At 40.9% G+C, this 25226-nt stretch overlaps 1 protein-coding gene across 1 annotated transcript in view; it reads left to right on the top strand.

Annotated features, from left to right (window-relative positions):
• pcdh1a (protocadherin 1a) overlaps positions 1-25226 on the top strand; it is a 125525-nt gene that overhangs the window by 15060 nt on the left and 85239 nt on the right. The window contains exons 2-3 of the mRNA XM_058076818.1: positions 1165-1979; positions 2075-4258. Of these exons, the coding sequence (XP_057932801.1) occupies positions 1185-1979; positions 2075-4258 (2979 nt within the window). The 5' untranslated portion in view covers positions 1165-1184. The remainder of the gene's footprint in view (positions 1-1164; positions 1980-2074; positions 4259-25226) is intronic.

Genomic DNA, 25226 nt, shown 5'->3' with positions numbered 1-25226 from the left:
AGTATTAGCTTGCATAAAAGTTACAATATTAATAAGTCATATAGATAAGTCAGAAAAAACAGTTAGGCAAGTCAGGCAAGAAAAGTTGAAATATAAAAAAAACAATTAGTTGTAATATTATGAACATCAAACAATACAAATAAAGTTGTATTTGTTTGGAAAATTAGGGTGGAGGAGAAGTCCATCCATATTGGGCATAGTAAATAAGTGAGAATAATGTCATACTTCAAAATATAAATCAAAATTTACTAAAACAAAGTGGAAATATACAAAATAAAAAAATAAAACAGAAAAAAATAAAATAAAAAATGAAACAGAAAAAAATTGCGGGGGGCCGTCACACACTTTTCCACCTATATTAGAAACCTGATATGCAGGATATAAAAATATATATATACAGAATATAACTTGTACTTGTTGTTCCTTTCTCTGTTGCTATGTGAAAATAATGTACCAAGTTCAGTGAATAGTTCAAATGACCAAAATCCTTTAAGTATCTATCATGGATGTAGTACCTGTTACTACATGCTCACAGCATGGATAGAAAACCAGAAAACCTTGTTGGAGGTTTCTGGAGGTGTGTTAATAGTGTGCTTTGTAGGCGGAATAGGTGTATCTCAACGTGCATTAATGAACTGTCTCTTTTTTAGCTGTTTTTATATCTTTACAACGCACAGAAAAGCGTGAGATGTACATATGTTGGCGTCCCACATCGGGATTGTGGATGATGAGCGGACTTCCTAAAGAGTGTACTTTTCCTTTCAATGTATTGAAATCGTGAGGCATCTTAAACTATCTCATTGTCGGGCTGAGTGTCCTGCCTTTTTGTAATCAAAATACTCCCCCCCCCCCCAAAAAAAAAACAAAAAACAAAAACGACCCCCCAGTAATATACAGTACCGTACGTATTCTCCTGTTTTGAGTCTTTCATAAATCCATTCAGTTTCCATTTGATTATGCAACTGGACTAATCCACCCTGGCCCCTGAGATGTGTATGAAGCTCTGTGGCAAAGGAGCAGGAAAATAATTAGAATTCCAAAAATCCCATTTGTATGAATGTGTATTGAAGGCAATACTGTATATATTTTCCTGGCAGACTGTCACAGTTAAGTCTTTTGTCAGGAAAATGAACTTTGATAGACATTCTCCTTGTTGTTTTACAGGCAGATCTTCTGATGACCCCATGGAACGCAATTTACTCGTGATGCTGTTTTGGCTTCTGCTTCTGCTCTGTGGCTCTGCTGTCGGCAGCATCCTGTACAGGGTTCAGGAGGAGCAGCCTCCTAACTCTCTTATTGGTAGTCTGGCAGCAGACCAGGGGCTGCCAGACTCGGGTCATCTGTACAAGCTGGAGGTGGGTGCCCCTTATCTACGCGTTGATGGAAAGACTGGAGATATTTTCACCACTGAGATTCCCATCGACAGAGAGACACTGAGAGACTGCCGGTTGCTTGTTAAGGGTAAGCCCTGCTACCTGGAATTTGAAGTATCGGTGACAGATTTGATACAGAATCAGAGCCCCAGACTCATTGAAGGACGCATTGAGGTCCAGGACATCAATGACAACACCCCCCAGTTCCCTTCGTCTGTGCTCACCATCTCCGTACCCGAGAACACGATAATGGGGGCACTGTTCTCCATACCGCTCGCCACTGACAGGGACTCAGACAGGAATGGGGTGAGTGACTACGCCCTGACTGCCGGACCAGATGCAGCAACGTTATTTGGTTTACAAGTGGCTGACGACAGGGGTGGCAAGCTCCCGCAGCTTATCGTTCTGGGCAACTTAGATCGCGAGTTAAAGGATTCCTATGACCTCACCATCAAAGCAGTGGATGGCGGCAACCCACAACGCTACAGCAGCGCTTTGCTGCGAGTGGTCGTCACTGATACCAACGACAATGCCCCCAAGTTTGAAAAAGCCACCTATGAAGCTGAAGTGTTGGAGAATAGTCCAGTGGGGCACTCCGTGTTACAGGTGAGACTAATATCATGCAGTATTATGCAAATTATCCATTATTATTTCACATCTTTGCTGATAATTCACACGTTTAACTGTGACATTTTTTATAGGTCAAAGCAAATGACTCTGACATGGGCCCCAATGGAGAAATTGAGTACACACTCCATCAAGCAGGAGAACCGGTGCCGAAACTCTTACGAATCGATCGATCCACCGGCATCATCTATGTCAAAGGGTCACTAGATCGAGAGGAAATTGACAGCTTGTCCTTCTACGTGGTGGCGAGGGATAAGGGTCCGCAACCCAAGAGCTCTAAGACGTTTGTGACCATTGAGGTGACCGACCAGAATGACAACGCTCCAGCTGTGGAGATACGCGGGATTGGGCTTGTGACCCACAGCGAGGGAGTGGCTAACATTTCAGAAGACATGCCAGTTGGAACGGCGGTTGCCTTGGTGCAAGTGTCCGACAAGGATATGGGAGAGAATGCCGTGGTCACATGTGTGGTGGCGGGCGATGTGCCTTTCCAGCTTCGCCCTATCAGCGACTCATCCAGCGACAACAAGAGGAAGTACTTCCTACAAACCACCACTCCTCTCGACTACGAAAGGGTGAAGGATTATCGGGTGGAGATTGTGGCCGTAGATTCAGGAAATCCAGCACTCTCGAGCACCAACTCATTGAAAGTGCAGGTCACTGATGTGAATGATAACTCTCCGGTGTTCTCCCCAACCTTGTTTGAGGTCGAGTTCGCGGAGGAAAACCTACCAGGAGAAAAGGTTTTGGATGTCATAGCCTCAGATGCAGACAGCAGCACAAATGCTGAACTCTTGTACAACATCGTGGCAGACACATCCATCAAGGGTCTATTTGAGATTGATCCAAATACCGGAGCAGTCAAAGCCCGTAACCCACTGGATCGTGAACACAAAGAACATTATGAGTTCCGGGTCACTGCATCTGACAAAGGCTCACCTGTGCATAAAGGAACAGCAAGCGTTATGATAAGAGTCCTCGACCGCAACGACAACGATCCAAAATTCATGCTTAGCGGCTATAGCTTCTCGGTTTTAGAAAACATGCCTCCCCTCAGCCCAGTTGGCATGGTAACTGTCATGGATGTAGATAAAGGTGAGAATGCCCGTGTTCAGCTCTCTGTAGAGCCCGATGGAGGGAAATTTGTTGTTCAAAATGGAACTGGCACCATTCTATCGAGCATTTCATTTGACAGAGAGAAAGAAAGCAGCTACACTTTCCGTCTCAAAGCAGTGGATGGAGGTCAGCCACCTCGGTCCTCTTATGTGGGTGTTACCATCAACGTGCTGGATGAAAATGACAATGACCCGGTGGTCACAAAGCCCTCCAATACCTCCTTCACTCGCTTGTCACCTTTAGCTTCCCCAGACAGCCATGTGGAGATAGTGGAAGCTGAAGATCTGGACAGTGGGCCCAATGCAGATCTGATCTTCAGCATTGCAGGTGGAAACCCTTACCAGTTGTTTCGCATCTCCCCCTCCAGCGGGGAGATTACCCTGGCAAAGGAGATGACTCCCAAATATGGCGGACTACATCGCCTGGTGGTAAAAGTGAGTGACAGGGGGAAGCCTGCACGTCATGCCACAGCCTTGGTCCATATCTATGTCAATGAAACCATTACAAATGTCAGCTTAGTGGAGGCACTGGTGGGACACAGTATTTACACTCCACTAGACAGGGATATTGCAGGTGATCCTGATAGTGGTTTTGCCGCACAACGCAGCAACATTTTGTTTGGAAGTCTTGCTGGTGTGGCAGGTGTTGTTATGCTCATCTTGGTGGTGGTTTTCATCCGACACCGCATCCAGAGGGAGACAAAGAGTGGATATCAAGCGGGCAAGAAGGAAACAAAAGACTTATACGCACCCAAACAGGCACCAAAAAATGCCAAAGGTAAAAGAGGCAGGAAAGGAAAGCCTCAGAAATCTCCAAAACCACTTGGGGAAGAAGAGGAGGTCAGCCTCCAAAAAAGTCTCAAGTTCAACCTTGATGCAGTCAACGATAGCCCGAGGATACATCTACCGCTAACGTACTCACCAGAAAGCCCCGATATAGGCCGGCACTACCGCTCCAACTCCCCCTTGCCCTCCATTCAGCTGCAGGCCCAGTCTCCATCAGGCTCACAGAAGCATCAGGCGGTCCAGGACCTTCCGGCTACCAACACCTTTGTAGGAACGGGAGGAGATGACAACTCCACCGGGTCAGACCAGTACTCTGATTACAGCTACAAGAACAGTCAACCCAAATACAACAAGCAGGTAAGGTCATTAAACATTTAAACTGCATATCGAGTGTTGATGAAATAACTGTTTGGTGCCAACTTTATTTTGGAAGCGTACGTAGGCTTGTGGCTAAAAGAGGAATAACTAAACATCTAACTCATCAAGTTGACTTTACGTTGGTATTTACCTCAACTGCAGTTGTTAGAAAGTACAAATATCACAATGACAATACAAATACAGCCGAGCAGATAAAATATACAACATGACCTCGGTTTTGCCATTTATGTCTACCACAAGATGAAAAAAAAAATATATATATATCTATTGTGTAAAACTAAGACAGAAAAGGCATCAAATTAAAAGCACTAAATGAATAGAGAGCCCCCATCCACCAGTAAGAGCCTGGACTTTGTTTTCTGTAAGAGGCTGTGTGCTCGCGTGATTTAAGTTTAATTAATTTACATCATCAAATCTTACTTTTATGCATTCACACGTCAGACTTTGCTACTAAATGTGACTTGAAAGAAAAAGGGGTAAAAATACTGTGTCGTGGTTGTCTGTGCAGCGTGCAATGACCGATATTTCCAAAATTAGTATGTATTTACATAAAATTTGATTGAATTACTTCCTTTTTTGAATTAATTATTTTTATCATTGTGCCAGAAAGGATGAACCATTGGCTGGAGACCTCTGATTTAAAGCGACTGCGAATGATATGCAGTATTCTACACTCGTCAGTACTGTAACTGTAATGTCCTGTGTATTTTTTGTAGACGTATTTTTGCCAATAATTCTAAAACTGAGGTGCCACTGTATATTACTGTGATATTTACAACCACTCCACCATATTTATCAGCTCTGTTGGACAGCATTTGTCATATTTACGGCATTGAGAAAAAGCAATGTACCGCGTGTTGTACTTGTGTGCATCTTCCCACGAGGATGGAGCAAGTATGGCCAGAAAAATGAGACATGTTTTAACAAAATTGGCAGGCTATGTTAGCGAGAACGAGGGTCCATTTGTCAGCCACTTCTGCATGACCCCTAGTGTTCTGATCTGTGCAGGTCACTACCTTCTTATCTCCTTTCTTCTTACGCACTTATCTCCACTTATCAGTTCACCATTTGGCAAGGCGCAAATTACCATGGAAACAGAAATATTAATAGACTCAGAGGGGATTACAAAAGGGAAAGCAGTAGGATCTTGGGATTTAAAGCTTGTGTGTCTCTGGGTTTCTGTGCCATTTACAAAAGTGCGTACACTAAATGTGTCTTCAACTGGGCGAGCACGCTATATACACAGACCATCAGCATCTTCATGCGTAACACATTCAGCATATTCACTCCATCATTAAATGCTTTTCCGCCGAATTTTATGTGGAGGGATCGGTCTTTTTTCTTGCAAAGTAATCTGAAAGCTAATTATGTCCCTGCCACTAATTGTTTTATAAGTTAACAAGCAACGACTGAGCACTGACGAGAGTAGAATGTACCTCTGCCAAGGGCTACTCGGGATTGCTTGCATTCTGGGTGATATTTCGAGTATATTGAGGGTGACACACGGGTGGCAAAACAAACTCCTGCCTTGTAAAATTTATATTAGGCTCTGGTAATTCATTCTTAATAATTAGCAATGTATAATTTATGGGCTGATAATACATAACATAATCACAAATAAATTGTGAAATAATAAAGAGAAAACACAATACACAATTCAACTCAACATAACACAGCAATAAAGACAATCGCTCATAATTCATTAATAATTTCATTATTTCCAAATCTCATGTACTCATACATTTTTCTATTAAACATTACATTTATAAAATTTTTGAATGACAACACAGCCGTAGTGTAGCCCACACATAAAAAATTTAGCCATGAGAAGACTTTTTCAATTCACCATAAAATAATAGCAACAATAACGAGTATGTGTAGAAAAACACGTTTTCCTAATGGTGTTCAATATTGAATGGAACTAGCCGCTCCAAAAGCAATGATGTCTTTTAATGTATGCATATGCAGACGCTGGATAATAATGCATAGCATTGGAGACAGGAGCCCCTGATTGCTTGCCTTTGGGTATTTTGATGATTATTACTTATGTATTGTTGCATGTTATGAAATAGACCTGGACAATATGCTGCTATGATAAATGACATTTTTATGGAGACATCAGAGCAAGTCTCACTGTCGGCTCAGTTGGTACTTCCAGCAGATGCTACCTGACATCTTCGGCGATCACAAGCTTTTGTGGATGGTGTCACTTTAGCGAACAATCACCACTGTCACCTTGAATGACAACATTAGGGAACAAAAGCCACGGGGCGTGTCTCTGTGTGTAGTGTCAGTCTGCATGGAGATGTGTCTCTTACCATAAGAGTGGAAGCTAAAATGTGACGCAGATGTAAGCTCTCAGCGCTTGACATTGTTTTCTCAATATGATGGCATCAAGGCATGCGAGCAAAAAGAAGCCGGGCCGATCGACACGCTGCGAAACGTCAACAGATGTTGGAGCTCTTTGACATAACTCTGCAGATGTTGTCTGGTGTACAGCATCCTATCTCACATCAGGAAGAACAGATTGACCAAAATATATAATTAAAGCAGCTGCCAAGGGATGTGACAGATGTAGCCTGGTGCCCTTTACCTTAATTAACAACATCGCTCTTGACAATGCCTTCCTTGCCTTAACGGGAATACGTGCTATTGTGTTTGCTGTTTCCAACACTGTGTTGAATATTCATCTTTATGCAACCGCTAATGCTGCAGTTCAGTTACATCAGTTACTGTGAAAGTGAAAGTGAAAGTTTATAAAACGAACAACAAAGCCCACAAATGATAATAATCCCACTTTGCAGTCTGTGAATGCTTGCTGTGCTTAACTAACTTTGGCATATCTATGGTGGTTCATCTTTCACAAGGTCAGCAGGAAAATATAAGGGAAAAAAACAATGTCTGTACCGATACTCCTCTGGAACAACCCGAGGCTATCCGGAGTGGAATATTTAACTATTGTTTACTGAAGGAAGCATCCAAAATACATAATAATTAGATAAATATTGGCTCAGTTTTGCCTGCGAAAGTGTACACTGCATTTCAACTCCTTTCTATGTTGCTTTCTCTAGCGAGCGCTGCACGAGGAATCGGAACATTTTCATCTTCTCCAAACATTTGTAGCTTATCAGCCCTCTAATTGCTTTAGATTAACCCACTTTTGTACAGAATTCGGCAACTGCAGTGATGGGAAACATGAATTGTTGCAGGCACGCTGCCTGTAAACACAGTCGGTGTGTGTTGTGGAAAAAAAAAAATACATTCTGTCTTCCAGTAAATTGGGAACAGGTCCGTCTGCAAAAATGGTTATACACCACAAAAAATTAGGATTACATACCTGAATAAAATACACCAACCACAGTTGAAGTTAGTCATAGTTATGTACAGTACAGTAATGTACAGTAATCCCTCATAACTAGAGCATAGAAACCCTGTTTATGACTTTATAAATGCAGTTTTTAACATTATTAGAGCCCTGTATACGTGACATAACACGCATATCGTCACCTTTACACTCTTTACACTCTTCTTGCTGCAGGCATGTTAGTGAGAGAACCAGTTAGCCGGGAATTTATTTCTTCTAAACTTGAGGAATTAACCACTTCCACACTGAATGGGAGGATAAGATTGTGTTAAGGTAACGTAATGTGAGCTCATGTTTTGTGTCATGTGCCGCCTAGTGACTAGAATATGACATGTTACTCATTTCAATATGTTTCATCACTAATTAATTCATTTGTGAAAAAGGGAGAGATAATCAAACTATAACTGTAGTAGATGGACGTATAAATACATGTACAGTAGATTTGGGCTGCATGGTGGTCAAGTGGTTAGCACGCAGACCTCACAGCTAGGAGACCAGGGTTCAATCCCACCCTCTGCCATTTCTGTGTGGAGTTTGCATGTTCTCCCCGTGCATGCGTGGGTTTCCTCCAGGTACTATGGTTTCTTCCCACATTCCAAAAACATGCTAGGTTAATTGGCAACTCCAAATTGTCCATAGGTATGAATGTGAGTGTGAATGGTTGTTTGTCTATATGTGCCCTGTGATTGGCTGGCGACCAGTCCAGGGTGCACCCCGCCTCTCGCCCGAAGACAGCTGGGATAGGCTCCAGCACCCCTCGTGACCCTTGTGAGGAAAAGTGGTAGAAAATGAATGAATGAATACAGTAGATACAGTGAAGCCTTGGTTAGCGCCCTTCTTCTTTTCCACAGAGCCAACAATGTTAACACAAAACATTTTTTAACATGCAGAAAACATTTCCAGTGACTATACTACAAATATAGTTATGAGGGAACATTGAAGCTAACTTTCTTACTTTTTCACCCTATTAAACGTGTAGTGAGAGCATAATTGTAGCATTAAATGGCCCTAAAATGCATCATACACGCTGTAATAGCTTCTCTTTAATGCAGAAAGGTCCTAATGTTTGCTTCTGTACTGCTTGCATCTGGGTACTAAGGTAATATTTTAACTAGAGTGAGGACACTGGGAATGTTTCTCAGGTCTTGGCAAGGTAAACAGCTCTCAGTTGTTGAGCACAATGTTGCACCATTGTTTGCCTCGACAATGAATGCAACGGGGAAATAATTATCTGTATGCTCTTTAGTGTAGGCGCACATATTTTGTGTTTGTGTTTTGTGTCGATCTACACATACATATATGTAAGCATTTGCTGCTGACATACTACGGCTGCAAACACAATAACAGTCATTATAATGATTACATTTTGGAAATCAATCGTCATGCATTTTTAATGCATTACCATTCTTTGTCGTCATATCCAGACAAAACCGACTAAAGAATTAAGGTGACGTCTAATAACTGCTATCTGGGTACTTTCCTTTTTTTTTCCTTGTTGCCTCTGAATGTGTGATATTGTATGATGGTTGCTGTAGGAACCAATGACTCACGTCAGCCATTAGATGCTCATAATTAGCCCTGGTGGGTCTAAGAGCGAGCACTGATTTTTAACACCCCACTAATGAGAGTCCCACGTTTGTGCAAAACACGATGACGTAGTCCAAGTCAGACGGGATAGTTGGTGTTCCAGTCTGGGGGTTCATCTCAGTTGCTTCCTGCTGTTCCTTGAAGCGATCCGGGGGGGTTCATGCAGCCTGGAAATGTAAAGAGTCTTAATTAATCTGCTCTGTTATTAACAAGGTCCTCACTTTGGGAACTTTAGCCATTCCTTTGAGCTGGGATTAGCCCAATTTGGACCCGTGCTTTGTATTTGACGCTTCTACACCTTACAGTAGCACTTGTTCTTCAGGATCAACGTTTCCACAGTATGCACCATTGAAACCTGGAAAACCTAAGAACAGGGGTAGCGAACATGATGAAATGTGTTTATTTATTTCTTTTTTGCTGACATTTAAAGTCAACCATTACAGAAGTCACAGCGTTCTAAATATTAAACTTTCTTTTCATGCATTCAAGTCCGTCCATCTGTTTTCCAGAGCCAATGCCAGCTGTCCTTCCAATATTTTCCAGGTTAGACTCCAAAACCTGATTATTACTGGATAATTGGTCAGCCTAGTTGGGTCATTGACATGTCCAAAAGTCAACGTCCCCCCTTTAGTCAAATATATAGCTCACTGATTCTGTGCAGCCAACCTTTTTGACAAAGAGGAAGTCATCAAGGAAGAGTACGCAGTATGTACGCAGTAGAAGTACGAGAAGTCCCATTAATGGTAAGAAGTATTTTATTCATTAAGGGTGGATGGATGGATGGATGGAATTAATGGATGGATGGATGGATGGATGGAATGGATGGATGATGGAAGGATGGATGGATGAGTGGATGGAAGGATGAATGATGGATGGATGGAAGGATGGAAGGGTTGATGGATTGAACGTTGGAAAGGTGTATGGATGGATGGATGGATGAGTGGATGGAAGGATGAATGATGGATGGATGGAAGAGTGGATGGATGGATGGAATGATGGAAGGGTGGATGCATGGATGGACGGATGGAACGATGGAAGGGTGGATAGATGATGGATGGAAGGATGGAAGGATCGATGGATGGATGAAAGGATGAAAGGATAGAAGAATGCCACTTTTAAATGATGAGGCTGTATAACAATGTGGTATAGTATGAGTGGAGGATGGAAGGATGGATGGATGGATGGATGGATGGATGGATGATGGATGGATGGAAGGATGGAAGGGTGGATGGCTGGATGGATGGAACGATGCAAGGGTGGATAGATGGATGGATAGATGGAAGGATGGAAGGGTGGATAGATGATGGATGGAAGGATGGATGGATGGATGGATGGATGGATGGATGGATGGATGGATGGATGGAAGGGTGGATAGATGATGGATGGAAAGATGGATGGATGGATGGATGGATGGAAGGATGGAAGGATGGAAGGATGGATGGATGGCTGGATGGCTGGATGGCTGGATGGAAGGATGGATGGATGGATGGATGATTAGACTTGACATTGTATTCCTTGTACTTTGTCAACATCAATTGATTGTACTGTCACTTGGAATTCCTCCTTGTTAGAAATATTACTTACTTCTTTTGGAAATACAGTACATTCCAAAATACTGTATGTGGCTTTCATGGCTCTTTAGCCAAGGTTCCCGACCCCTGTCTTAGAAATATGTTTGTTTGTGACGTTTCTGCAGAGATCAAGTCGGCAATGCAGGGAATGAGGCAGAACTTTAGCAGTTATTTTATTATCCTCCCCTTCAGTCTGCCTTCCAATATTGCTCAGACCGACGTGCCCACACAGACACACACAGCTCTTTGTGAGCGTCACGTTTCCTTGAACTTGATTACCCAGAAAAGAAAGCGTAGAAACAAAGCTTTGCAGATGAAATGCGATGTTCTCGCTCCTGCTTTGTGTAGTTTTATATCTTCAGAACATCTCTTAACGCGGGGCTTCTCAAATGGCGGGGTGCGATGCGTCAGACTTTTCACGATCGGGTTGTTCTGCTCCCGCTAACGTTTGGTCACGACTTGCTAGGTCAGCAGACAGATAACAGATTCTCAATAAAAAATGTCATTTCAGTGCCTTTACTTTGAAAAATGCACCATATAGTTGTGACTTACAAATAATGAATCAAACAAATTCCTAATTTTCTGTATATTGGAAATCCCATATACATGCTAATAAGTAGCGTTAGTGCTTCACATGGTGGTTTGGAACACCTTGCACACCAACACACTTAAAATTAAAAAAGTGACGCACAAAACATGCACACAAGCATAAACATCGCCCCAAATTGTGAATGATGTTTTTACACAGTATCTATAGAATTTTACCATGATCTAACTTTGGACATTTTTTCCGATATTTTTTCCGGGGGGATAAGGAGCTAACCCTCCTTATGTGGGACACAAACACGCGTCCTTCTCTTTTCTGAGCATTCTAAAAGTATCCAAACATCTAAAAAAAGACACAGGTAATTACTGCATGTAATGGGACACACCTATTCCACCTATAAAGCCCGTGATTAAACACCTCCTAAAAGCTCCAACAAAGTTTTATGTTTTATATCCATGGGCAGGCAGTAACAGGTACATTCACGCTAACATAAAATAGCACACTTTGAGTAGTTTTGCTCTCAGCGATGAATGGGGGATTAACTGTACAGGATAAATATGATCTCTTCTCCTGGTTCTGGTTAGTACTCGTGCAGCAGCATTTTGGACCAGCTGGAGGGTCTTTTCAGACCAGCAGAGAGGTAAACCAACACGGTCACCCTCCAACAGAGTCCTGCATTTCTGTCTCAGAAGTATAAGGTCAGATCAAGTCCTGCTTTAGAAGGTTTACGTAAAATCTCAATAAGAGGTGAAACAGAAGGAGAAAATATAAATTCATTTCTGGTGGTCGGGTCTGGAGCCAAGTAACTGCTAGAAATGAGGGATGGTATTTGTAATAAATACCGGAGAAAAAGGGCCAAGGACAACACCTTTAATTTTACAACCGAACAAAGTAGCATAGGGTCAACATGGAAGTTTCATTTCAACGTTACCAAGGAAGATGTATCGGCATTACTTGAACTGGATGACCTTTGGCTTGGACTGGATCACACATGGTAGACGTGACACCGGCAGACTCGGGAGTCAGATTTCAAAGTTTGAAATCATTGAAACCGGGCATTGTCTGTCGAACAACAAAACAATCACGGGCTGCTTTCACATCTTTCATGCTCTGTAAAGTAAGTAAATCACGGGCAAGTGCTTTGGCAAGATGAGACATCAACAATGCAGCCATCGATACCGACAGGGCGGCTGATGAGGCGTGTTCTGGGTGAATGACTTTTCCAACCTAAAAGTCAGCGGCAAGGAGGCTGATTCAAATGAAGGCAGCAGCAAGTTGACAGGATGCAAGCAGGTCAATCGGGGAACAAATGATTCAGGGAAGCTGCGAGTAGCGGCAAGACAAACGCTTAGGCTGCTCCAGAAATGAAACACAACTATCTTTCTACTCGCATTTGACCTAAGAGCTAGTGACGTCCATGACAGATAATTATACATCCAGGACTTGAAGGCAGGGTGTTGTTGGGAGATGCGGAACGATGGTGAACACACTCAAGGATTCATTAGGTACGCCATCGCTATTGTGGAAGATCTTTACTTTGTTAGCATGTAGTCATGAAGCGGCACAAAGTGCAAAGGAAAGATTTTCTACGGCACTTTGCACAGCCAGGCGATTTGGATCAATGAAATCATTTTTAATTTTCCATTGTTAACAAATTACAGATACATTTAAAAACATCAGAAATACACCATCAATAAAGCTGTCCCTAGTTTATCACGGATAAATTGGTTCAAGACCCGATCTCGATAAATGAATTTCTGCTTTATATAATTCAGTGTTTATATAATTTATTATATAATTTATTATATATTATATTATTGTATATTTATATTATTTATTTTGTAATTTATTATATAATATATTATTTTATATTTATTTATATTATTTACTTTTTTTACTAATTTATTATATGTATTTATTTATTTATAGTTATATTTTATTTTAATATTTTCATTTTGAGTTTTCTAAATACGTTTTTTTAAGCTTATTAGAGCCCTGTAGACATGAAGTAACACCCCTATAGTCAACATTTATTTCTTCTAAACTTAAGAAGTCGAAAATGTACCACTTCCACGTGGGAAGGAGGGTAAAGTTTTTCGCCCAATGATGTGGGACATGCCATGTCTGTGTTAAGGTGAGGTCATGTAAGCTAATGTTGCAATGCTGAGTCATTACTGCCACCTAGTGAGCACAATTGTACATCACTTACGTATACCTACATATCTCCATATCATTTAATTTCTGAAAAAAACACAATGCAGCAAGAGAGCAATTATCAAACCTGCTTTTATTATTACCTGTTTTGTTCAGGTTGATCTCATTTTGCTCGATCAACATCGTGGTAACATCTTCCTGAGAATGTGAACAAAATGTGAACAGAACTCCATCAAATCATCAAGTTGATGTTATCTCAATTCTCTCCACCTAGAATGCAACAGCCCCAATTAAGTTTGCATGTTAAACCAAACTAAAAAGATGCAAAGCGAGTTGAAAGCAAGTCTCGACTTAATGTATCTGGAGTCTCCCCAGAAATATCCACACTGCCTTGCCAGACATGCTTTGAAGCTGGCGAGCAGATGGACAAGGTGTGTGTCACCTTGAGCCGCACACGATGGAGACGTCAACTGTAGCTCTGGCTGTGCACCATAAAAAGATGGCATAGCTCAATTATCAGGCCTGATGCAGAAAGCAGTCTGCTATACTCAGGACATTTGCATTTTACCCGCCTGCTGATGTCTTGTTTCACGTTCCCGCTAAGCCCGCCGTGCAGAACTGTCAATATGGAATATGTCCTGATATCACATGCTATCAGCCATGGAAGCTCGCCTCATGTGAGTCAATATTTCAAATCCTGTTTGATACATGTGATTGTAATTCATTAAGATTAGCGTGCCAGTTTTACACTCGTACCGACAGAATTACAAGATTTCTGGCAAGATTTGGGGAGATGAAAAAGAACATTGCAAATTGACTCCAAAATAGAAATCTACACAATTCTTGATCAACGCAGTCAGCGTTTCAAGTATGCATATGTCAGGAAGCTGCATAGTTATCCCTTTATTCATGGAAAGTGGCAGCCTGACAGTATTTCAAGTATACCGCTACTGTTAAATCCCTTTAAAAAGTGTGAGGTGCCAAAATGTGTGCTTTTTTTTCATGAACCAACTAAAACAAAACATGTTTGATGTGCCTGATACTGTGTCCTTATTTGATATAATGATATCAACTCTGGCATTGGTTGTTTCAATACAACTGATCAGCTTTTCAACAAGTCTGCCATTGACATGTTGAACAGTAGCATGCCGAACAGACTAACAAACCCTTTGTTATTGCAGTTCATCTTTCCAGACACGACCGTGATAAGTTCATTTTCTATGATTTCCTATTTAAAAAGTGAATCTTTTTGGAGCTAGAACAGGGACGACCTGTTCACAACCTTCAAAATACAACTTTTAATATTATTAGATTATATTAATAACGTCCCATAGTCATATTTATACCCCTATTTACCCAACATAAGCCATGTTTACATGAGGAGTTTTTCTCTTTGCGAATGGAATCTTTCTGAAAGCAATGGTATACATGGAAAGGAATATTCCAATCTCTTGTCTCCATGCGCCGCTATAATCAACCAGAATAGTCAATGGGGCATGCCCAGTAAAACGTAAACACCAACATCACGTGATACCGACTTCCTCCAGTTTTTCTTTCACTTGTTGGAATAACTTCTCCTTCGTCCAGTCTTGAAATTTAGTTTGAATCAAAAACAAACATTCCGCAGCAGTCCAGTGCCGATTGCTCGCCTCCATTTTTTTTAAATCGAAGAACGTCTGGAGCTGCGTGTTACGTCATATCTCAGCATTTGCTGAAAGAACGCACCTGGGAACAGGAAAAGATAAAGTTCAATCTTGCTAATATTTTATAATTAAGCTTGGCACATGTTTTATATAGATATGTATTTTCTTTTTGAATAAAAGTGGACTTGTGAATGGCGTATAGAAGGGTTTAGATTCTGTTCCACAGATGGCACTAATGCACACCAAAGCTGCTTGCCAACCGCCAATAAACAACAGAAGAAGAAAAACACCACGAAGAAGAACGCAGTCTGACAACCCGATACTGTGCGGGTGAGCAAATCAAGCACTCTTTTTGTCATCCGCCTATAATGTTAACAGCCTGTCGGAACAAGCCTTCACTCTTTGAGGAAGACATTTCAGGTGATAGTTGTACCAAATCCACATGCTAGCTGTACATCGTGCACACAACAAGCCTTACCAGCCACCTGAAACGCCAGTGCCGCGGTGTTTTAGTGCAAAGGTTTTGCCTGAGACATCTGTGGCGTCACACGGGCTGCTCGGACTACGTGCCTGAATGAAGTTCACCGTGCTGGGTCTCCTGCTTTATCGGAAGTATCGATATTTTATTTTTGCCTCTGTCCCAAAGCACTAACGATTTAGGTTTGCTTCATATTAATGTGGTCCGTCTAGGGACTAATCCACACAACAACCTTCAGATTTATCAACTCAAATCAAATAATGTTTACTTGCAGCCCTAAATAAGAAATCATGTAATATTTTGTATTGAAAAAATGCAATACATGCATCTAATTGTACCAACTATGACCCTTTGCTGCAATGCAAGGACTTAAAGTGATAGCACTGATTCATACACACGCCCCTATTGATTTTATGTGCCAGAAATTATAAATCTGCTTTCTCTTCCCCCCCGGGCTCATACGCTTTTTTGCGACTGGCACACGGTCAGATTCTCTCTTTTATGCTAAAAAAAAAAAAATCAAATAAAATAAGAATAAAATAAAGTGAGTAACTCCTTTAGGTAAAGCTGTGTGAAGGCTCAGCTTTCTGATGGCGTTCCCCTTAGCTGCGATATTATATCACCACACATCCCAGCCTCCTTACCTTCTGCCAGGCAGATTACTGCTTTTATCAATAAGCAGCTTAGCACCAAAGTGTCCCTCAATAATATGCCATGCTATTTTTTTTTCCTCTCTGGCTGCTTTAACTTCTCTTCAGGTGTTTTTTTTTCAACGCTATTACAAATTCTCATAACCTTCCATTTCCGTGTTTTCACTCCCCCAACACTCCACTTTATTTAACCCCACTGATACATTATGTATCCTGCTCTTCAGGTCACATTAGGAACCTAGAAATGGCCCAAGAGGCCCAGAGAGTTGCATCCCCACCAGACATACTTCCCCATTAGAAGTCTGCACTGCACCATAAAACCCATTAAGGTCCATTAGGGAAGCGCTCTGGTCCACAGACACCTTTAAGGCTCGTCAGGCTCAAAGGTGCACAGTTACAGATGATATAAAAGTTATATGATTTGTCATTGAATTGCCATGTTTTATCATGTCAGTGGTAGTTTACCATAAAGCGTTTCAGGTCGTAATCACTGTAAAATGAAAGATGTTTAGTGACAGCTGTGTTAACTATATAGTCATTAAACCATGTTCCTAATTAGCAAGGCAGTACATAATGCATCATATCATAAAATGTAAATCAGCACAAGAATCATCACGCTTAAACAGATCCCATCTGAGATTTCACGCACTCTTTTGTCATTTGCGAGCATTCTCTTCTGCAAATGCCAGCTCGGTCAGCTCCTCTGTTGGGGACGACTGCATGCAGCTGTGAGGTTTCAGCACCATGACTGGCACACTGCTTATTACTGCTTGATGAGCTTGACCCAAATTTTCCACATGCCGACACATTTTTCAAAGCCACTTTTCAAATCTAAACCCGAGATCAGCTCGAGAGCGAAGAACCTGACTTGGCTACAAATCAGATTTGACGGTGGGTTTTTTTCTGTCAACATTTACCGACATACCACGGGGACAGACCGTTGGCTGTTTTTCTTACATCAAATTGATAAACATTGTCAGAACTGCTACTAATATGCACATACTGTATTGTTTTGACGCAATTTAATATGCCACATGCTGACATCAAAATAATGTATTGGAGTACTGCCGAACATGGGGGATTTTTAGTTGCTAAGGGACACAAACATTTGTTTGACTAACTTTTATGGAGTTATGACCATATTGTTTCATATTACTGTTTTTGTGTCCAAAGTATTGTATATTGGGATTTTGAGCTAGATTCAGAACTGTGTAGAAAAATGTCCGTCATCTGTCTTTAATTCATCTGTAGACGAAGCTATGCTATTTCTTTACCGTTACTGAAAGCTGAGAAAAAAAAGTTTGGATCCTTAGCTAGCGTCCTTATTCCATTCCAGAGGGTTAGACGCAAACCGAAACATACTCTAACCGAACCAAATCCATTTTCATCATCAGAATGTAAATACATTAACAATGTTAACGCATTTTCTATTTCATAATACATATAGCCTTGGTTAGCGTACACCATGTTTAGCATTTTTCTTTTTCTGTTTAGTCCATCTATGATGTCATCAGAGGTTGACTCTGTAGTTCTTTGCTAGCTAACACAGTTATTCCACAAAACCCGTTTTTATAGTTTTATTTGAAATTTTATTTGAAATGCATATAAATGACAAATGTAAAAGATGAGTAAACATGTAAGGGTCCTTTCACCTTGATTGAAGGTGTGATTGACTGACTCTGTACTCTTGCTGCTGTGCAATACAAATTGCCCCACTGAGGGACGAATAAAGGCATATCTTAATCTTAATTGTTGACAAAGAAGCCAATGAGGCAGCAAGATCCACACTGTCCTGTTTTGTTTTGACTTATTTCTTTTAATTCTACAGTGTTTCTCACCTTCTTTATCAAAATGCTGCCATTGTGGGTTATTTTGCAGAAGAAAAGCAGCAACTTGTGTGTAACTGTGTTAGTTAGCAAATAACTACAGAGTCAACTGCTGATGATGTCGTAGACAGACACTGAGCTGGGGGAAAATTACTTCATGGTCCGGATTACATTTTGTTAGCATGCTAACAGGCTGCAAACAAGGAGAAGACAACAATACAACAAAACACATATTTTGTGCTAACCGGGAAACAAATGAACATTCTGTAAACATGCTACTGTACTTTCTTTTGAGTCCAACAACATGCATGCAAGGTGTGTTGGAGATTCCACAGGATCCATAAGCGTGAATACTTGTTGTATAAGTGTCCTGTGATGGATTGGCGACCGGTCCACGGTGTACCTCGCCTGGGGTAGGCTCCAGGTCACCAGTGATCCTGAACAGGACTAGCGGTAGAAAATAAATGAATGTACTTTTCATATCTCATTGACGGTATGTTTGAAATTGTCCAAAGTAAATCGCAAAACAAGTTAATTGGACATTATTATGATTATTTGTGATATCAACATTTATGACCAGATATTTTTCCACACCGGTTTTACAATGGAATAAATGACAGTTTCCTGAATAGCAATCCCTCCATATGATGTCATATTTTAATGTTGAGCTACCCATCTGATCAAACAGTCACTTCAAAATGAATCTCAGAGTTTTGCTTTTATTAAACGAGCTCCCGTGACCAAGCCATAGAGCCGGTTATTGACATTATAAGCAATGAATAAATCACCGGCTGTAGATATGAATGTCAAGCTATGACACGAAATGGTAAAGAGGAATGAGTCTTTATTAAATGAACAGCTCGGCTGTCAAAATGGCAGCGTTGGTTTGGGGAGAAAATACTTCCCCAAAAGACTCCAACGACTTCCTCCAAAAGACATATGGCGCGCTCACAAAGACAGTAGCAGCCAGAAAATCATTTCACGTGATATTTGAAAATTGCTTGCCAGATCATTGCAGAAGAAGCAAAAAAGAAAAATGATCTCACACTCGGGTGCAGCAATCGCGGGTAACCTGCACGGTGCACGTGCGCGATTCATGTTCATTACACTTGGTCAAGGATGTGTACACACATTTTCCACAGGGAATAGACATGCAAAATCCTCCCCAGCATCATCATACGCTTCTGAAGCCAAGTAGCAGTTTAAAGCCTTCAACTGAGTGCTTTTAGGACTATTAATGGATCCCTGCTTGGTGTTGATAACCGGGCAGTGACAGCTGGATGGAATTTGTCAATGGGGTTATTATTAAAAGTGACATGTGTGGAGCTGCAAGCAACCCAGTCGAGCAAGATGCTTGCATGCTAACATGCTAACTGTTAGCATTGCTTTTACCAGCTTGATACCATTGTTAACATGCTGCAGTTAGCATCTTAGCATATTTTGTGGGTATAAACTTTGCAATGCAGTTCAGCGTCTCATTTCTACTAATGAGTGTTGTGTGGAGCTGCAACAATGAATTAATTGATGATTAATCCATTATCCAGTTAATCTACAACTGTTTTGGTATTTTATTAATTGCGTTTTTAATGTAAAAATGTAAATATCCTGCGATTTCAGATGCCAAATTCACTCAGACATCAATGAAAGCAGACCTACAAGATATTCACACCTCAGTGTTGCCTCTGGAAAAGTGTGACAGACATCTTCACCTCTTTTCTGACATGTTTCGCAGCAAACCTCTTAACTGTTTGTGGTGGATTTATATTGTTTTGGACCGTCTATGACTCCACTGATTGAATAACAAGCTTCAGATCAATCAACTAAGAAAACCATCAATAGTTGTATCTCTATACAGCAAGCTAGCATGTTAACAGTGTACATTTTAGCATTGTTATTATGCTAAAGGTAGCATCTTAGCATATACTCAACCCAGTCGAGCAAGATACTTGCATGCTAACATGCTAACTCTTACCAGCTTGATACCATTGTTAACATGCTGCAGTTAGCATCTTAGCATATTTTGTGGGTATAAACTTTGCATTGCAGTTCAGCGTCACATTTCTATTAATGAGAGCTGTATAGATTATTGCTTATATAAAAGGCAACAATTGCATTAGCATGCCTTTTTCCCCATCAGTATATCTCATGAAAAAGATTTGCTAGCATCACTCGGGCGTGTCGTTGGACAGCTAATGTTACTCCAGGCTATAGGTTGCGACTGCTGCTGGGACATGCATTTGATTAAGCTCAATGAACACGTCCACGCAGGCAGACAAAATTGTGTGTGTACAGAGTGCAGCGTAGCGTGGGTCTTATCCCCAGCGATCGGAAACAGGGCAGGTGCTGGCAGAGGTTGGAGAATGGATGGCGATGGGGGGGGGGTTATGGAGGTTGCGGGCCAGATCCCGTCCTTGCAGTTATGAAGGAGAACAAACTGATGTGACAGTGACAAATGAACCATTTCCACGTCCCCAACTGCCACTTTTATGCCTCGCAAACTCCAGTCTCTTCCCAACCCCGTCCTTTGTTTTCTTCTTGGGTGCCCTCAACCCTTCAAGCCGTCTTTATTCTCACCTACTGAGAGCTTTTCAGCTTTCAGTCTCCACTCTGTGCTTCGTATTTTTAACTTTTCCTTTGTACTTCCTGTGGTGCTCTTTCACATCTCTACCTTCTATCATCACCCCCACCCCCTCCTCTTTCTCTCTCCGGCTTTGTGTTTGTGAAGTCTTAGAAATGTTTTGCACCAGAAGACATGTCATGCTGGATGTCTTCTCCGTCCTGTGAAAGTCGCGTGTCTCCGCTTTGTGGTTTTTCACCTGCACGCAGAATTAGATGAAGATTCATTCCGTCTTCTCCTGCATTCCCTGTAATGACGAAGCCAAACGACCAATGATAACACGGTGCGTGAAAAACTCAAACATTTTAATACAGTAATCCTTCATATGGCGGTAAATGGGACTTAAGTCCTGTCCAACTGTCCAACGCAGATTTTTATTAACAGGAACAACGAATAGTCCTAAAAATTCAGTGCTGATATAGTGATGGATTTTTTTTCTCATTCCAGTACAGTCATCCCTCATTTATCACGGTGAATTGATTGTGTGATAAGTGAATATCCACAGAGTAGAATTTTATATTTATTGCTATAGTATAAGCTGTAGTCACCTTTATGCTTTACAATATGTATAATATTTAATATAATCATAGATAATAATAGAGTAAATAAGACTCATGCTCCCATGTGGTATCATAAATATGCTCCCCTCAGGGACCCGAGAGTGGGGCGGACAGGAAGTGACATCTGGGGTTATGGCCCATTTTAATCAATGATTATTGTACCTTCAGCAACATTGACTGCAAGGTCCTTGAATGTGTCTTCTGAATGCCTTAACTTACTTTTAGCCATTTTCATTCTTGAAAAGGCTTCATTCAGGGAGAAAAATAGTGAACATTTTATCTGACTAACAGAGACAAACCACGAAACTGTTTGATTTATTATTGAATATATTTTTTGAAAACCGTGAGAGTGTAACCTCAAATTAAAAGTGCCAAGTGGCGACAGGACGACAGCACATACAAACGCTGCATGTCAGTAATGGGACTAACACGGAGTTTAAATACAATACATGTATTCCACGTATCACCACAGGCATTGTTGGGCATACCCGTCATCGCGGAGTGTCATTAAACAGGACACAGTCAAGTACCACAGGGGATGAAGGGATAGTTCAGTAGTGATTATTGTTGAGTTTTAATGACTATTTCCCTCCTGTAATAGACCTTCTGGGCTGTAGAAACAAGATGGCAAGCAGGGAAGACAATTAATTGCTAGGCTTCCTTTTGCTCCTGCCCCCATCGCCACAGGTACTGGGCTGAAACCTGATAAGATAAAGGCTTAGTGCACCCTAATACCTTCAGACACTCATCTCTCCTGCTTGCATTTCTTGTGGACGCATTGTTTGAGTCAGGTGTCCTTGTTGTCGTTGTTTGATACACAAGAGGCAACATCCAATATTCTCGGGGTCTGCTAAGCTACAATGGCAAACAGACACCACTTGTATACGGTACATACTATATCAAGTTGGTACACTTTATAAATATTTCACCAGGTTTATAATTCATGGAGTCAGGGAAGCTGTGTCCTTCTCTGTGCAATCTGGAGAAGTTTAGTGACAGGTTATTAATAAATACTGTCGATTAACATATGAAAGTCTTAGCACCCCCTATGGGCCAATCTGCATGTAAAATGCTCATTGCATGGTTAATGTGCACCATTTTGTTGGTGGCTGCTGTGTGCAATCATTTGTATGTTGACGGCAGGGAAGTGTCTTTTTGAAAATGTAAAAAAAAATGCATCACTCCAGTTTCTTCCAAAAGTGATCGGTATCAAATCTTATTAAAAAATTAATGTAAGTTTAATGAATGTTTTCCACAGAGCAAAACGGGCACAAAGCAATTTGAAATGCATATAAATGGCAAATGAATGAAGGGAATGGATATTTCTATGGAAAACTATGCAGTCGTCCGTGGCATCATTAGGCCTATTTTAGGGGGCTTCAGCCCCCCCTAAAATGTTCTTAAGCCCCCCTAAATAATTTGATATTTTTTATTTATTTTTTTTCTAGTTAGCTGCTCCAATTTACTTATTCTAAACTTAAGAACGTGTTTTTGTTTTTACAAAGAAAATCTCTGACAAATGTTATATAGTAGGGCAAGAATAGGGGTTAAAATAAATATTCACATTACCTGTCATTAATTTATTCTCATAAATATTTTCATTTGCTGCTAGCAAAGCACTAGTGCACTAACTAGTTAGCTGCTCCAATTTACTTATTTTAAACTTAAGAACGTGTTTTTTTTTTTAACAAAGAAAATCTCTGACAAATGTTATATAATAGGGCAAGAATAGGAGTTAAAATAAATAAATAAATTCACATTACCTGTCATTATAATTTATCATAAATCTAATCTAAGTAAGTATTCATCACTGCTGGTAGCATTTAGTTAGATCCAGCCCGCAGTTAACAGCAGATTGAACCACGAACCAAGCATTTCCCATTTTACAAAAAAGAAAGAAATATCAATAAAATAAATGAAAAAAAGACGTATAGGTGATCTCGGCTCATGTGTTTTACCTCTGTTGTTTTGCAGCCAAGAGGTAGATTCCAGCCATAAAGGAACACGGCATATGCTAAAATGCTAGCCAGTAGCTAATATTCAGCCTTAGGGGGCACAGCATCAGTTGTGCTTCTCTCACATTATGGATGCACACTGCGGGTTACTGAGTTGAGCTGATTCCACTATGATTCATTTATCATTATCATGAGTGGATGATAATAATAGTAATAATAAGCAGGCTAATACCAATCAGAAGAAGAATAACGATGACAGTAATAATAATAATAGGCTATCACTACATGATCACTGCAGGGACATAACGACCGGCCACTGCTAGCAAAGCACAAGCACACTAGCTAGTTAGCCGCTCCAATTTACTTATTCTAAACTTAAGAACATGTTTTTAAGAGAGTAGGCAAGAAGGATCTTGCCAATATCTTAAAGGATACTTTGACATTATTATGGGAGGACGGTGCATCAAACTCACAACTTTAACTTTGGGAGACGACTACTCTCCCATCCGAGCCATGCCGTTTTAATAATTATTAAATATTAATTACTTTATTTTGGAGAAACTACGATATAGTGAGGGAGGGGTAAAATAGGTGTTCCGCTAATAACCAAAGCCGATGAAATGTCAACATAGCAGCCCACCTTGCTGCTAGCACCATTATGGCAGTCACATGAACAGCTTCACACTCCGCATAGCCTTGTTTGCAAACATTAAAAAACGCATCATCTCAATCATTATGATGCAGATGTGAGTCTGTTAAGCGGAAGTGCATAGCACACATTAAATGAGTGCAAATCCGTCAGGCAGCGCTAAGAAATACAGCGCGCTGAATGTAATTGGAATAACAAAGAGGAGCCTGTACCATTCAAAGTATGGTCAATACCGTACAGATTGGAGTCGGAGTATGCTGAAGAAATAAATAAAAACACGTTCATTTGTGCACGGCACAATGTCGCGGCGCTATCAAGAGGACAGCACGCGGCGGGTAATGGAAAGTGTGACAAATAACACAAACTCAAATAAATGCCATCATTCAGTTAAATGTAGCCACCGATACCTCACGCCCGCATACAGCGTCAGCATCCTGTGTAAATATATGCATAATGTTCAAATATTGTAGTCACATAATTGATTTAAAAATCTGCTCCCATTTTTCCTTCTGCTTTAATATGACAGCACAATGCACTTTGGAAGGCGCTAAAGCAGCACAGTGTGAAATTTCAGCCCCCGACATAATGACTGCGAAGCTGCAGTGACTCACGCAGGGAAAGGGTAGTTTCTGGTCCGCAGTCATATGAAATGTCATATGGAATTTGACAAGATATGAAGAAGCAATCCCCTTTGAGAGCTCCACTGAGCTGCACATTTTCTTATATTGTTCTCGCGTTATAATCGCGCCCCTTACGGCTGACCCGTGTCGTTGGGAGATAAAACTAATTATTTGCTGCAAGAATGACTGTTAGCGCTGCTGTCTCGAGGTCAGAAAAACTGCCAGCTGCCGCGTGCCAATAATGATGATAATGCGTTATGTCTTTTGTGGCTTTGTTGGAACAATACGTATCATCGTGTCAGGCGGATTTCAGGCTTGTTTCTTTTAATTGGACGTTCATTTCAGGGTGTGATCTTGGTGGTTGCTTTTACGACCTCACCTCCTTTGGTGCCGTTTTGTGGAAATCGATGAGAGAGTTTCTCAACGCCATTTGTAGTCTCATTATCTGCTAAAGGAAAAGTGCACATCCACAATCCGAATGTGAGACGTGAACACATGTGGTTCTCATTTTCCAACTATTTATTTCTCGTCATTATGACTTTATTCCTGTAATATGTTGACTTTATTTCCACAATATTATTTGCCCCAACGTCTAAAAATTCCAACTTTTGTGTCACGCCCTTTGTGGGTTCCCAAGTGACAGTTTGAGTTTCCTGTCTGGGCTTTGGTTTCCGTTCTGGACTCTTATTTTGTATTTAACTTCCTGTTTTGCCCTGTCTTCCTTCG

Source organism: Doryrhamphus excisus, chromosome 7 (assembly GCF_030265055.1).
Source record: "Doryrhamphus excisus isolate RoL2022-K1 chromosome 7, RoL_Dexc_1.0, whole genome shotgun sequence".
In the NCBI taxonomy this organism is placed as follows: Eukaryota; Metazoa; Chordata; class Actinopteri; order Syngnathiformes; family Syngnathidae; genus Doryrhamphus; species Doryrhamphus excisus.
Note: the sequence above shows the minus strand (reverse complement) of the source record. Positions and strands in the feature narration are given on the sequence as shown.